Genomic DNA, 15,863 nt, shown 5'->3' with positions numbered 1-15,863 from the left:
CACACTGGCTCTCAGGGGCTTTGCGCTAAGAGCCATCCATGGCCACTGAACGCAGGAACTCACACGTGCCTAGAATTTCTCCAGTTTCATTCCACTTCTTTGAAGACATTTAGGAAAGCTTATACTCAGGCTAGAGATGTTTTTGAAAGAGTGAGTTCACGGCCAACTTGTTTAAATAGTAAAGCTTTCTTTTCAAAGAGAGAAGCCTTCAGTTTCTGATTCCTCTGTGTGCATGATGGGTAGAGTGCTTCATTATCCTAAGTGCTCCTCTAAGGCAGGTGTACTTGGTTTATGGAATGAAACTAAATTGTCATATCTTTTTCCAATACCAGCTACATTATTTCTGCAAGACTTAAACTGTTTCTCTGTGCCTAGGATGCATGCAAATAATGCAGAAGTGGTAAAAAGAAAGGAAGAAAAATTATTTTCCTATACCTTACTCTTTATTTTACCAGAAAACACAATCAGCACTACCATGTACAAGTATAATATTCCCTGGGTAAAGCAGCACTCTACTGCATCTATCTATTTATTGCACAGTAAATGAATATGGGCTGGGTGAGTGCCGCGTGAGAGCTGCTCAGGAGCGGTGCAACATTGCCACCATGTGCTCTGCACCGAGAACTGGTTTTATGGAGTCAGCACAGTTACCCTCCTGTCTGCGTTATTTTAGAGAAAAAGAAAAAAAAAAAAAATTAAGGGTAAGTAAGTCATTTCTCCCCCCAAAAAAATTTGTTTTACTGTGGATTTAGGCAGTGGGAAACTATGTCTGGAGCATTGCCCATCAGCCACCAGTCTCTTTAGAGAGTCAGCCAGCAGGCAGCACACTTGGGAGTCCCCTATTGGTCTGTTGTTCTCGTGGGGCACACGAATTGCATTAGGAATTAATGATCCGAGGCTTAAGTGGAAAATTCAAGAACTGAAATAGATCAGGAGGGAGTGGTTTTTTTCTAAAAATACCGTACTTCTTTAACATTTTTGCTGAAACTGCCAAGCAGCATCTTTCTTAGAGTAATCCAAAGAAAATCACATTCTAGTTACAGTGGGAATGATTAGCCATACACGATTGCCTCTAAGGATCAGTGACATTTTCAATCACCTTCGACACAACCTTGGTCTTTTTCAGAGAGGCCAGGTCTTGACTAAGTGTGATGCTGATCTCAGCACTAATAGAATTCACAAACAATCTATCTTTGCCTTTCAACAAGGCTACAATGTTTTTTCTCCTTCTTGATGAAAAAGGCTAAACATTAAACATAGGACCTTAGTGCAATCAAACTACAGTAGAGTGAAGGCATACTATGCTTTTGGTATTTTTCACTTGGGAGAACTAAAGGAGTACATAAAAATATGGTGTCTGTGATGGTAGGAAAGACAAATTTAAATAACAAAGAAGAAACAAGATTTTTTGTTTCATAATCTGAATTGATGGGAAGGTGGAGGGCTACATTCATGCCACAGATGCAAAAAGCAAATATGTGTTTGTACCAGCAGCGTGGATACATTTACTGACTACACACAGTCAATCAAGCCTGACCACCACAGTCAAGGTCACTGAAGCTACAGTCCCCAGCTGGTCCAGAAGACAGGCAGCAAACCTGCTGGAACCAGGAAGGGGCAGGTACTGAGCTGGCCCTTTCACCCTACTGACACCCTCAGTGAGCCACAAGCAAATTTGAAACATATCCTCGAGGCAGTGAATCTTTACTGAATTAACTGGCACAAATTGCACTTCTCTACCTAATGCCAGGCAGTGTCATGCAGCCATTCTGGTTCCTGGCTTTGCCATTCTGGTCAAAACGAAACCTTTTTATTGGTACACAAGACTAGAGAGTGCATCTGACAGCACTCCTTGCATACTGCTGTCTTCCAGCCCAATTCTGTCACAATTCAAAATGTTAATTATGAAATCTAAGACCCCTAACTAAATTAAATGTCTAAGTAATGCTGAACGTACTAGCTCAGAACTTACCAGTCCTGTGGTACAGTGCTCACAGCCATGATTTTGCACCTCTGAAATTCATTTCTAGTACAGATTTTCCTTCACACTGCTGCTAGAAAGCTTCCTATCCCATCTCAAGTATTTCCAGAAGCATAGTTACTAGTTCCCTTTTATAAAAAAATCCCTCATCAGCTGGCCCTTCTCTAAGAAACCTGAAAGAACAGAGAGCATGCAATGAGAATACTGTTCCTCATTTGTACAGCTTTTTATTTTTCGTTGTTTATGGCCTTGAGACATTCGAGAAATGTGTGATAATATTTTATCTGAGTTTAGACAGTTATGAGTGAATTCATGAGAGATTCACTGGTGATGGAGTCTTTATTACTTAGCTCTTGGATACTTGACTCTACAGCTCACCAGAAAAGACCTGGCCCACCTCAGCATGAAAAGCAGGATGCAGGCAAATACATTCCCAGCAGACAAGATCCATCAGGGAAAGTGCTGTGACCCAGTTGTACTAGTTCAGCAAGACAAGAACATGTCCAATATCAAACAGACATATCAAGAAGATTCCTAACGTTATTTTCTTTCGACAATACAGTGTAGCATCATTATAGAACATGCATGATTTGCAAAAAAAAAAAAAAAAAATCAAATGTGTTGTTTCTTGTCATATTTAGAACACTTGAATTAAAATTGTCATTTAAAAATCCTCTTCGCAGCAAACACTACAAATGTAATTGTTTTCAGCTTGATGCAAAAACTGGTTTCAGAAGCAGCTAGTGCAGCAACTACTCTAGATGCTACGACAAATTCCTGTCAATAGTTCTTAGCTGCACATGGGTTTGAGGATCATGTCAGTACATGACTAACAGACAATCACTTCCACTCCGTATTTCAGTCCAGGACCAATAGAAAATACATCTGAAGCCTGAATATTTCCAAAGCAGGGGCTGTCTTAGGGCTTGAGGATTTGGGTTCAACCCCCAGTGAGGTACTAACCCTGAAATTCCACTGACTCTTCACTGAAATGGGCTTTTTGTTTACTCTATTCAGCCTCCCTCCCATATAAAAGGTCCTAATAACTTTTATGTCACATGCTCTGCAGTGAATGGATAATTGCGTCAACCCAGCAAGAGCATGACTCACTAAGTGAGCAATATCCATTTTCAACAGGGCAAAAATATCAGTGTAGACCCACTTAATTGTTCCATGATACAATTTAGCACTGCTACAGCATGTATTACATTAATTAAAAGACTTTCCTTCCCGTCAAAGGTATAATCAAGGCAATTTTCTTCCAAACATAATCAGAAAACTATGCAAGGAAAGCTTTGCAATATGAGCTCTTTTTTCATGTGGGGAGTTAATTGATTTTCTATCATTTTTCCCCTTTGGGATTCAAATGAAGCTTTACAAAAGTTGTTGCTCTTTTATATGTAATTGGTCCACTTGAACTTTTAGAGTTTACCTGAAACTAGGCCAGCAAAGTACTTTTTTGCTCTCCTTCTTCTGAGAGATTGTATCAACAATCATGAAAAGAAAAATTGCCTAGAGGTCACAGAAAACCCCAGAGTGCTTAAAACAATTAACATTTATAACAGAGAAACTTTACTGTGAGGTGGAAATCAGTTTCCTCTCCTATTGAACACATCAGCAAACATCTTTCTGAATCTTAATAGTATAGGGGCAGTTTGAAGAAACACACATTTTTGTTTCCTCAGCGCTTGGCACCAGAGGAAAAATTCCATCTGGAAAAGAAAGGTTGGGGAAGGTGAACTGAAAAGCAAAATTGAACACTGTCACACCAACAAGTAGTAATCAATCTAGATGTTGGTATTCTCCCCTAGTCGTTCTTTTGGGGAGGGCAGGGTGAGGCAGGATTACATGGAGGCTTGTTTTGGAACAGAAAATAACCAAAAACTCCATTCTCCTCGGAGGAGTCTCTTGGTAAGCTGCAGCTCCCTGGAAGTGTCCCAGAGAATTGGCAGCATTATACAAAAGCCCAGCTACAGAAGATAAGGAGTGTCCATGTGTTTGCTGTGTTGATTCTGATAGGGCTACAGTGGGATGGGAGTATCAAGGGGAATTGGTAGTGACCAAAAGACAGACTATTTTGAAGTTGCCTGAACTGAGTTTTGCTCTGAATTATTTCAACCAGCAGCACCTCCCTGATTTGGGTAGAACAAATGCTTCACGAAAATACCAGCTTACCCCAGTATGCATCTACTGAAATTGACAGATGGTCAGCCAAAGGGTTTCGACAGCTTCTTCAGCTCTCAGTATGGAGAAGATTCCCTTTTCCTGTTGAGAAATGTAGCAATGCCATAGCTTGTTCTCTGTACCCTATATTATACTGATTGCTGTATAGCAGCAGCTGAGACCAATAAAGGCAAGGAGATAAAACAGTAAAAGAAGCATGCCCTGCAAATATAGATCTTACAAAGCTTTAGGATCCTGGAAAAAAAATTAACTTCACTTATTCCAAAGTAATATCAAATGTCATGTCAATTACTTCAGCAAAGAGCTCAAGGCTGAGCCATGCAGTCACGAGCCAAAGATCTACATACAGACACAGGTTTTCTCAAAGCCCTTATGAGGTTCTGATCCAACATTCCACTTCCAAATTCTAATCTAAGTCACCTTTTTAAGAACAGAAAAAAAAAGCCATCTCTCCTATCTTACTGTGCAATTGTAATGCAGTGAGACTGTTCAAAAAAAGCAGAATATTTAAATAATATATCATTGTTCATTTTTGCAAATGCTGGCAGTGATGCTTCGTAAATGGGCTGTCAGCCTGTGTACAAATCAAGAGCTGGTAGAGATGCTCCGGAACTAAAACAACCAGACTGAACCTGCTTCACTAAACTGAACCATCCTTTCTTCCATTATAGGAATTGGAACTCAAGACAAAACAATCTCAATAAGCAAAATTTTTCAAACCTTAACCATTCATTCTCATGTGCCTTAATCTTGCAGGAAAAATATTAATGAAATCCAGCTGCTGGCTGATGCACTACTCTGTCCCTATGGCATGTTCTCCAATATTTATTTCCAAATTTCTTTTAATTGACCTTAGCAAATCAGCTCCACCAACTTCTCTTTGTGATACTTGCAGAGTCTAGTGAATCTGAATTTCAGCAAGCTGTTTTCCTAAATTTAACATTACTTAATTTTATTTCATTCTTAATCACTTCTGTTCAGAGCACTCAAAGCCATGGTTATTTTAGTATCACCTTTGAAGGATGTCTTTGATCTGTTGATTCTGGGGCAGAGAGTGAAAAGTATCAAAAGAATATACATTTCTAAAACTAAATTTTGGGAGGTATAGGATTACAAGCAGTGCCAGATAAACACTCATTTGCACATTTGTGAGCAGAGCCCAATCCCGTCAGTTAGTAAATGCTATCAGTTGTGAGCACCTTGTAAAACACACCCCATAATGAATACTAGTTTTGGTTAGCTTGCTTGCCAGCACCTTCATACATGGGGGTTTGGGGGTGCAGTGGGGAGGGGTGATATTCAACTGGCTCTTTTCACAACCAAGCTTCTCACACAAACATTGCAAAGGAATCAAAAAGCAAAATATCAAGCATCGCACTCTGAGCACAAGCAACATTTGGCTGCTCAGCCAACCTCTCTTCCCACTACCTCTCTTCTTCCTGCTCTAAGCAGAAGGATATCCACTGGGCCATTGGGGTTTTGTACAGTTTACATTACTAATGTTCATGAATGGGAAATAAATCCGTGGGATTCAGGCAATGTGTCACAACCCGAAACAAAGAGCCTTAAAGGATCATGATTTTGTTGTGGGAAACGTTGTTCAGCTAATGAAAGCTGTCGGTATTTTTGAATTTGGATTTTGAAATATGTTAGTTAAGACAATCCTTGGTGAGCAGAGGAGACAAAGTGTAAGCAGCTGATTTAAACAAAGGCAATTTGGAATTAAAGTTTCATTCAATAAGTAGGCTGACCATTATTTGTATTTTCCTGATTGTTCTGACAGCTTAGCAAATGCTGAGCTTGAGCATGAAATTCTAACCGTGCTTTGATGCTTCCTGGCCCACACACCAGCCTTCCATCTTTTTACTTTAAAATTTTATCCACCAGGAAAGTAGCTCATCGGATTAGTGTAGTGTCAACTTCTGGAAAGCTAGTTGCAAAACCGACATAGGAAAGACAAAATCAAAAATAAGGAAAAGAGGATGAAAAATGCATTCCAGCGTTTCTCTCTCAAACACCAAATGTGCAATCTGCAGCAAATCTAAATGGCAGAATCAAGACTTTAGGTAATCAGTAGAATTTGTCCTCTTGCTAAGTTATTCTGAGGAGCATAAGCAACATAATAAATAACACTTGCTTCTTTCTAAGAATTATGCACTTCATATTGCACCTTACAAGTTTTTATGCATATGGACATAAAAGCAGACAAATTCAAGAAAACTTAGAGCTTACTTGCTACAAGTACACACCTGCTCTCCAGAAACTGCCACCAGAACCCTCAACCACAACAGCCACATAAGAACAAACTCTGTCATAACATATGATAGAATGAGGCTAAAGCCTTAATTTATGGTGTTAGCACTGCCACAAAATATACTGAAGAATCACATACAAATTTTATCTCATTTTAATGGCTCAAGAGATAACTGTGTTGTAAATCCACATGAATTACAAAATGATTACTCTAATTTTTCAGCTGGGCATTCAGAGGCTTTCAAGAATTGAATGAAGTCAACAGAACATTTTAGTATGGTTCACTCTCTAGAAAAATAACATCTGACATTTAATTCTACTATCTTTAGAGTCCTTTTACCCATTACCTTCCTACAGAGTGCAGTTATGCCAGTTTTCACATTTCATTGGTTCTTTTTCTATAGGCAGGTTCCTCACTGCTTTGGGTTTTTTAGCTCATACCAGTAGTATGTGGTTGCTAGAGATATGTTTGCTTAGTGATTTTTAAAGTTAAGCATCTACTTCCCCAAAGCTTGGGAATATTCAGATCAAAGAGAGCTTTGAATACAAAGAGAAAGAGCTTCTACAATCTGAAATTCAGTGTGAAGTTAGATTCAGGAATCTTGTTCTATCTTTACTTATTCTTTTGGAAAGTGTATGTGGAGAGATGTACTGAACAAGACAGCACAGAGTACATAAAATTATAGATCATTAATCAGGGGAATTTTATTATCTGTCCTTTTTGGAAGTGCTGTAAATGAGATAAATATTTCTGCATTTTCATAAGGCATTAAAATTGATTTCCATTTTAACTGTGGGGCCCTGCAACTGCAGATAAAGTAGCTTGTCTATAAAAATGACAGTACCTTTTAACACTTGTTTTTCTTCTTACAAACTTGTCGCAGACAAGCACTAAAACCATCTTCAGTCTAACTTGTGGTATTCACAGCCCATACACCTGCGACATAAGTCGGCTTAGAGTATCTTGCCAGCAAAACACAAGGTGCCACCTCCAACAGCCACCAGTCAAAAATTTACCAAACTCACCATCTTTTGAGGTGTTCTACAACTTAATACCATTACAGAGAAAACTGTCTGCCTTGTTTTCCCAAGGGATGTGCAGATATTTGGCACCTGGGAGAGCTGCACATGCCCAGGACTGGCAAAGGCAGCCGGCTCTCAGCGACAGGAGCCTGGGACAGATGTGGCACCCCAGGCCCACCTGTGCTAACTGACTGCTGGCCACAAGAAAGCACTCCACGGTGGGAATGCCCTGTGCTGGCACCAGCACTTGGCTCTGTGGGCAGGGAGCTGCTTCCTGAGGCCAGCAGAAACCTGGGCAAGGGTTTCCTCACCTCACTCAGGGATTTGGAAATGCAGGGGCTGAGCTGCAGCCTGGAAAGGAGGGTGGCGAGCTGGCTGCTCAGCATGGCCCAGAAAGGGAACAGGGTCCAAGGAGTCTCTGCCCCGACATTTGTCAGGCACATCTTCAGAAGCAGAACGTTCACTACTGATGTGACACAAATTTGTGCTGAACAGAGGTGAATAGCCACACCTGGCTGAACTATACAGGAGTGCGCATGGAGCCCCAGCACAAGACTGCTGCTTCAGCTCCTTTGGTCAGTGTGCCTGAATTATCTCACGGTCTCTTTGCAGGGCTGTGAAAATGCATACCCTGGTGGGACTGAGCTACTGCTTAGACTCCAGGGTAAAAATCAAGGTAGAGGACAACAGGACATAAATCAGCTTGCTATCCAAGCAGACACTTTGATACCAAATGTCTGTTTACCCACACTATGATGTAAATGAAGTTGCTGAGCAACCAGGGATTTGGTCCTATTTTTACTTCTGCATTTAAAGTAGCATCACTGAGTCTACCTTTATAAGAAAGTGTATGTTTTTACAAAGGATGTCATATATTTTAAAAACAGTTCCAAGATAAAGCAAAGTCCACTTCCAATCCTTGCCAAGATGAAGAGGGATAAAAACCCTATTAAAGGAGGTTGAAATCTTTAGTAGTTATGCATGTAATCAAGTTTCATGATTTGCACAGGACTTGACAATATATATGATATTTTTATTAAAGCAAAAAGCAATGTTCTAAGCACACACAACTACAGAAACTCCAAAATTACCTGTGTAGTATCTGAACAGTTACAAGATATGTTTTTTACATCTCATTTCCATTGGCTCTTCATTTAAATCTTTTCCCATAATGATAATGGGTCATATATATAACTGTATATTCAATGAAGTTAAATCAGGAATTGATTTGGCTCCATATTCTTTCAGCTAAGACTGTAAATACCAGACTCCTGTCTGCTCTGTATGAATACAAATGGCCTCAGTTGAGTTCTGCCAGTTTATAGCAGCAGAAAATCAAGGCCAGAGGATCAAAGAGTCTTTTCCATAAGAGCAGGGATTTGTTTCCATGCCATCTTCTTCATAAGGTTCTGAATTATCTGGTGGGTACTCTCCATACTAAAATTATTTTCCTTCAGTGGCATTGTGTGTATACAAGTGTATACCAGGATACCTCTGTGCATTAATAGAAATATATTTATACCTATAATAACGTCTGAGTCGGGTTTGTCTACATCTCTTTTCATTTCTTCGGTCTTCATCTCGTTCTCCCACAACCATTATCTCAACAAATAATTACTGTTCCTTTTACAGTCATGAAAAGTGAACATTAACCCTGAACATTAACAATATCCAACCTTTCACCTCAGCCAGCCAAGGAAACAACCCTTCAGTTTCCTGCCCCACTGGAAGGATTATTTCACTTCCCATAAAACTCAAAGGGTTCCTAAAATTCAAAAGAGTTCCTCTCCATAACTGAGGATCCACCAAGACTGTGGAGAGAAACAGTCAGTATCCTCCTGGCAGCACCAAAAGTAGCAACAAGCTCAGCACAGATAAGCTCACTGACTGATAGGGATGCACGTCTACTGCACTTTAGACATCAATGAAGTCATGAATACAAAGGGATTAGGGAGATGCACCACACAGCCTTCACTTCCAATGGGTTCACCCAGTGTCAGAGATTTTGCAGTTCAAAATCCTTGTCAGTGTGGTAGGGAGAAAACTGTCCCCTACTGCAGCAGCCCCTAAGTCAATCCCAAGCAGCACTCCAAGTTTCCTGTTCCATGTGAGAGTTTTGCCTTTAATTCTTTTGGAAAACAGGAAAAAGGTTTAGAAATGGCCATAAATAGAAAAGATGAATGTCCCTTTCCAACCTCTGCTGAAAATATTAAATATTAAAGAGAATACAAGCTACAAGAGGAAAAGATATATATTATTCAGACTTCAAACCACCTCACAAACACTAAACCAATTCCAGGTAACTAACTCCATGAGCAAGTATAAAATTTAACATGCACATAAAGTATGTTCTTTAAAATGACAACCTGGTAATGGCTAAGAGGAAAATATGCCTCCTCTGTGAAGGGTAATCAAATGAAAGGTACAAGCCAAAAACAACCACAGGGGCAGGCCAATAAAATGTCATGTTCAGAAAATGTAGCCTATTATTGCCTAATCTTCACTGTGATATTCATGTCTGTTAACAAAGAGTAAAAATCTAACTCATGAGTGGTGTAAATGTAAGTGAATTATTCCCATTTCTCTGTGTAAGATGAATGTCACTAAAGAGTTCCAATTTTGTTGGGTATTCTGCAGCAAAGTGTTTCTTTATATCAAAGGAAACCATATAATGACTATACTGAATGACACTTATGGAGCATAATAGGTACTCTGAACATTTGGTAAGAATCATCTGCTTATGAGAGAAGGAACTGAATGGCTGGCTGTATCCCTAATGTACAGTGAAAAAATTGATAATGAAATGAACAGAAAATGCACTTAAGAGATTCCAGAGCTGATTTGGCCTGAAGAATATTATAAACCCCTAGACAAGCTTTCTCATTGACTCTACTGGAAGTAGGATTCCCACAGAATTGATCTATAGTTTGTGTGACTCACACCTTTCTAAAAAACCACACACAAGAAACACCAAATTCACCATTCCACAAAGCCACAGAAGTTCACCTTTACGGCTGATTCTTTGTCTGCAGGATAGCAAACTCTGTACAGAGAGGTCTCTCAGACAGAAGGTTCCTTACTTTATCTTTGCTATACACACATATGTAAATGAGGTAGTCTCCCTTATTTTTCTGTTGAGGCTTTCAAAGGCTGACCTTGCTATCATTATACAGCACTTCTCCATTTCCTTCTCCCAGATTTGTTATGGAGCTCTTCCAGAACTTACTTCTTATCCTTCTCATGTATACACATTATCTGCGTCCTTCAGAAGAAGATGAATTAATAATTAGATCTGTTCAGAAATTTTTAAGGTTTCACTGGAAAATTCCAGTTGGATCTAAACCACCCAATTTAAAATATCTCGGGTCCAACAAAACACTTCATTGAATTAAAATAAATTCACATTAAAAAAAAAAGTTTCAGAAAACCCAGCAGAATCTGCTACACAGCCAATTGCATTTTAAAAACCATTTTAACTACAGCACAGGCATCTTTGTGAGTGTAAGTGTTAAAAAAAAATTCTCATTACCTTCTACCAGCAAGGTCCCGTACAAACCAGTTTTTCTATACAACATACTTGTAATTTTGTATCAGTCTCCTTAAATATCTTCTGTGAGAGCTCTTTCTTTTCTGCTGTTTTTTTGAATCTCACCCTTAAATTATATCCCCTAATCAAGGTAAATACCATTCCTCAAAACCAATGCTATTCAGATTTCAGTGGAGAATGATTATGGTTTACAAAATCACTGATCCAGAAAATCTCCCTTGGAACCTTAGAACACCTTTCTTTGCTTTTATAAATTACTGACAATGAAGCAGCCAACTGGCCACAGAGAATTCATCCACAGCCTTTAAACAAATCTATGGTTTGGTGCCTTGTCAGTCTGCTCAGGCACTCTTCTCATATTTATCATGCTAATCACCCACTTCAGAAATAACAGAGAGAGGCCAAGGACAAAATGCTGGTCAGTAAACTTTAGTGAATGCAGTTATACCAGAAAATGACCAATAATACAATGCAGCATTGTGATGTTAAACCAAGCCTCAATAGCAAAGCTTCTACAGTCAGCTGAAAAAAAAGGATGCTAAACTCTGAAGAGAAGGACACAGAGATGCACACTCTTCTCTCCCACCCATATAGCTGACCTTTACTCAACTCCAGCTTGCTGTATTTCAGTGATGCAGAGTGTAAGCTATAAGCTGTTATTTGGAATCATCTCCTGTGAAAAAATGTAAAATCTGACAGCCTTTCAATGCCAATTCCTTTAATGGATGAGATTGCTATTTTTTCCTCTGTGTGGAAGAGGGGGTTTTTTTGAGCGTAAGTTACTGTTTTAATTTTAGGAGTTGTACCACATCAATTTTGATCAACACAAAAAGTTTGTTGGAAACAGGAATATTTATTTTTTTGCAGAACTGAAGTAACTCAAAAGACAGAGAAAAAAAAAATTCCCAGATTTATTCACTCATGTATCTCTATACATTTAAAGGAAAGAGTTCATAGACCGATTTGTCAGCTGCTAAAAAGCTCTTCATTGCATTACTGAAAGAAGGAGGTAAAAGGCAGCTTTAGGACCAGCTTTGTACTACTCAGGAAGTGAGTCAAGACCAGATATAAGCAAGAGTAGCCATGATGCTGTTCTGAAATCAACCAGTTTTGTTGTTTTGGTCCTGTGGAGAAGTCACTCCAGCACACCTATCCTGAGCCAATACAGGCTCCAAGGCACCTTGGCAGAACAAACAACTAATCTCAGGAATGCCATTTACTGCCTGTGCAGATAAGAACACTAAACAAGGGTACAATGAGAAGCTACATTCGTCCCATAAAAAGGATCACTCCAACAGCCCTGCACAGGACACCTTTCACTCAGTCTTTAGCTCATGCTGATTTGACATTTTACTTGTTTTCTTCTCCTCAGAAAACTCTACAATGGCCTTCAGCTCAGCTTCAGAGAACTTAGGCGTCAGTGCCACGTTGTCATAATCAAATTCTTCATCAAGTGAGAATGGTTGAACATCATCGCCCAGTAGCTGTAATGAGGAAAAACAGATACATAAATAATATTGCTGCAAGTGATAATAAGGAAGCTCAAAATGTAAACTTCTAATTAATATTTAATTAAACTATTTTTTCTGACTCTAACACTCTCAGCTGATTAAGCTCTTTTTAAGTAAAAGAATAAATTCGATTATTCAATTTGACCTAATTTAAGTCATTTAATGCGCCCCATTTGTACTGTACTGTATCTGAATGAACATCATTAACTAATTTTGCTCAAGGCAAGGAATCTAAAAACCTCTCTTGCACACATCTATTATATCCCTGCCACTTGTAGCAGCAAGACTGTGGGGATATGGACATGTTATATGCAGCTATGTTACATTTCAAAGACAGATTCCATATCCTCAAAATTTGAGTTAGTATTACCTAAAGCTTCAGCATACATGCACCTGATACTAATGTAACATTCTTCCCAGAACACAGTTTTAGTGAAGGAAAGGCCTGCAATGAGCAAAATGACACATAATCAATTTTCAGACTCCAATAATTTTTTTTCACCATCTCAGAGACATGGAATTGGCTGGTTTGAATTTCTTGCATGATGAACATAAGAATCGTACTACATTTGCCAATATGTGCTTTGTTGACATATTGTATAGCATTTCTGTATTGCTTCTGGTTGAAATATCTCAGAATAAACACTCTGCCTATAAAATAAAATAATGAAAACAAATAACTACGGCAGGTTCCATGCTGATAAGAAGCTGCAGGGTCCATGACATGAAAGGTTTATGGTAAGCAGTTACATAAAATGAATTCCAGGGCAACACAAGAGACACATCTTCACCATTAAAACCGTATAGGAATGCTCCCTATCCCATGAGAAGTTAATATAAAATGTCTAGAAACGTGCTTCAAAGATTTAAGCACTTCAGCACCAAATCAGCAAAATGTTTACACACATGCTTATTTTTCCAAGCTTCTGACAAGTCCTCCACGACTACTGATGTATTTGAAATTAAGAACACAAGTATTTGCTGAAAAGCAGGAAGAACACTCAGCATCCTACGATCACTGCTCAGTTTAGAAGGCACAGTATCCTGCACAATTTGATGCGACATTTTGTAACAAGTAGCATTGACACAGTTAATAGGTCAGAGAAGTGGTAGCTGGATTCCTCTCTGGTGGTGGAGCACTTGATAGACAGGGCAGAGAGAATCTGGGTAGTATCTACATCCTTTATTAATAAACTATCATGTTGCATGAATAATCAGGAAATAATTTTTCTGGGGTAGAATCATTTTATTAGTCATCTGTATTACCCAATTTTCTAGGGATTTGGCTTACATCGGCTTCATTAGATGTTGGACCATCCAAATAATCCTGGACGCAGATGTGTAGACCATGGGCATTTATAAATGGGAAAAACTTTGCAGATAGAGTTGGTCTAGAAAACACTATTCATTCTGCACACAAAGATTATCTTGCTTATATCCATATACTATTTCAGGTAAACCAACATTAACTTTTATAAATAGCACATTTGGAAAATGTTAACAGGAAATAAAGCCTGTACACAAGCTCTCATTCCCATTAAAGATAAAGCCTTGACCTCCTCAGCATATTCATGCTCATTTTCATCTTTTCCACTGGCAGAACCTCATAGAATTCCTTGTCAGTAAGGTTACCAGCAACTGAGTAACAAATGGTAGCAGCAACCAGGGTTCTACTACCTTTCATTTGCAGAAATCCAAAGCACTTTTCCAAAATACAATGCAAGGCACAAATATTTTCCAGTTATTTTGGTTGCAACAATATTTTTTACAATACTGTGCTGGTTTTGGCTGGAGTAGAGTTAATTTCCTTCACTGTGACTGGTATGGGGCTGTGTTTTGGATCTGTGCTGAACACAGGGTTGATAATACAGAGATGTTTTTGTTATTGCTGAGCAGGGCTCACACAGAGCCAAGGCCTTTTCTGCTTCTTGTACAGCCCCAGTGCTGAGGGGGCTGGGGGTGCACAGGAGGTTGGGAGAGATGCAGCTGGGACAGGTGACCCCAACTGACCAAAGGGATATGCCAGACCACATGACATCGTACGCCATCAGTGTATAAAGTGGGAGGAAGAAGGAGAAAAGGGGAGTTTGGAGTGATGTCGTTTGTCTTCCCAAGTGACCGTCACGCATGGCGGGGCCCTGCTCTCCTGGGGATGGCTGCGCACCCTGTGGGAGGCAGTGAATTAACTCCTTGTTTTGCTTTGCTTGAGTGCGTGGCTTTTGCTTCCCCTATTAAACTGCATTTATCTCAACCCAAGAATTTTCTTGCTTACTCTTCCCATTCTCTCCCAATTCCACTGGTGGGTAGCAAGTGAGTAGCTGTGTGGGGTTTGGTGTCTGCTTGGGGTTAAACCAGGACACACATCTAAGGTAACTGAGCTAAGAAGAGTTCAAACTACAGTAAGCTTTTATAAGGATTCTACAAAAGCAAATCTATTTTCCTCTGTCAACAGAGTTACAGAAAGTATACACACATCCACTCTGACCTTGTCTTGGCCTTCATGTAATTCCAGGAACATTTTATGCAGATGCAGCAAAATACTGGAAAAACTTTTGTTTACAAAACTCAACCCCAAAATGCTAACTGAAATAAGATGCCAAAATAAAACATACCCAACTTCACCCTGTTAACAATTTTTCTGTTACCCACTCATTGCACATTTGAAAAGTTTATTCACACTGAATATTTATCAGTGTGCTTCATCTCTCAAATGAATACTCAAAGCATTAGGGATTCCTTTCTTTCTTCTTCTCCCAAGAAGCCATTGACTTCAAACTTCCACGAAGACAAGCAATCTAAAACTTATATACTGCAAACTGCAATTTTGTTCTATGTCAAAAGGAAGACATTTTACAAAAGAACACTGAATCCTCTGAGCTGATCAAGTTATTATCTTGTTATTTTCGCCTAAGGAGCTGAGAGAAATATCTGAATTTCAGGTGTCTAATTTAACATCTAATTGAAATCTTTTTGAGAGCTCTCTGGGAATAGAATCCTGCTCTATTAGAAAACTGCCAGTTTGCTTAAGATTGCTTCTGTGATTTACTCTCTGAAGAGAAAAATCACTTTCATTTACAGTTCCTACATGTCCAAATTAAAGGAGGGAAAGAATGTAATATTCATATTAATAACAGAAGTATTTTGCTAGAGGTTTTTTTACAAAGTAATATTGTAAATAGAATATCTTAAAGTTGACATTTTCAAAAATCTATTAATAATTGGCAACTCAGTTCTTTTATTAATCTGTGTGGAGTTACACTTAGCTGAACAGCTTGTCTCTGTCCTTCTAAAACTTGTATTTCTGTGTAATTATGGCACTCTATGATTCACTTGTTCAAATTATGTGAAGTATGCACATACACTC

General features: G+C 39.0%; 1 protein-coding gene across 4 annotated transcripts in view; it reads right to left on the bottom strand.

The window, feature by feature from the left end:
* Positions 1-11,401: 11,401 nt before the first annotated feature.
* LOC121669519 (intraflagellar transport associated protein) overlaps positions 11,402-15,863 on the bottom strand; it is a 41,318-nt gene continuing 36,856 nt past the window's right edge. For all 4 annotated transcript variants that reach the window (XM_042038583.1, XM_042038582.1, XM_042038584.1 and 1 more), the window contains one exon: positions 11,402-12,472. In XM_042038583.1, coding sequence (XP_041894517.1) covers positions 12,305-12,472 — 168 coding nt within the window. In that variant the 3' untranslated portion in view covers positions 11,402-12,304. The remainder of the gene's footprint in view (positions 12,473-15,863) is intronic.

Source organism: Corvus kubaryi, unplaced genomic scaffold (genome assembly GCF_017639235.1).
Source record: "Corvus kubaryi isolate FWS band 111438036 unplaced genomic scaffold, C.kubaryi_AGA036_p1.0 37392, whole genome shotgun sequence".
NCBI lineage: Eukaryota > Metazoa > Chordata > Aves > Passeriformes > Corvidae > Corvus > Corvus kubaryi.
This window is presented reverse-complemented; position numbering and strand designations above follow the sequence as displayed.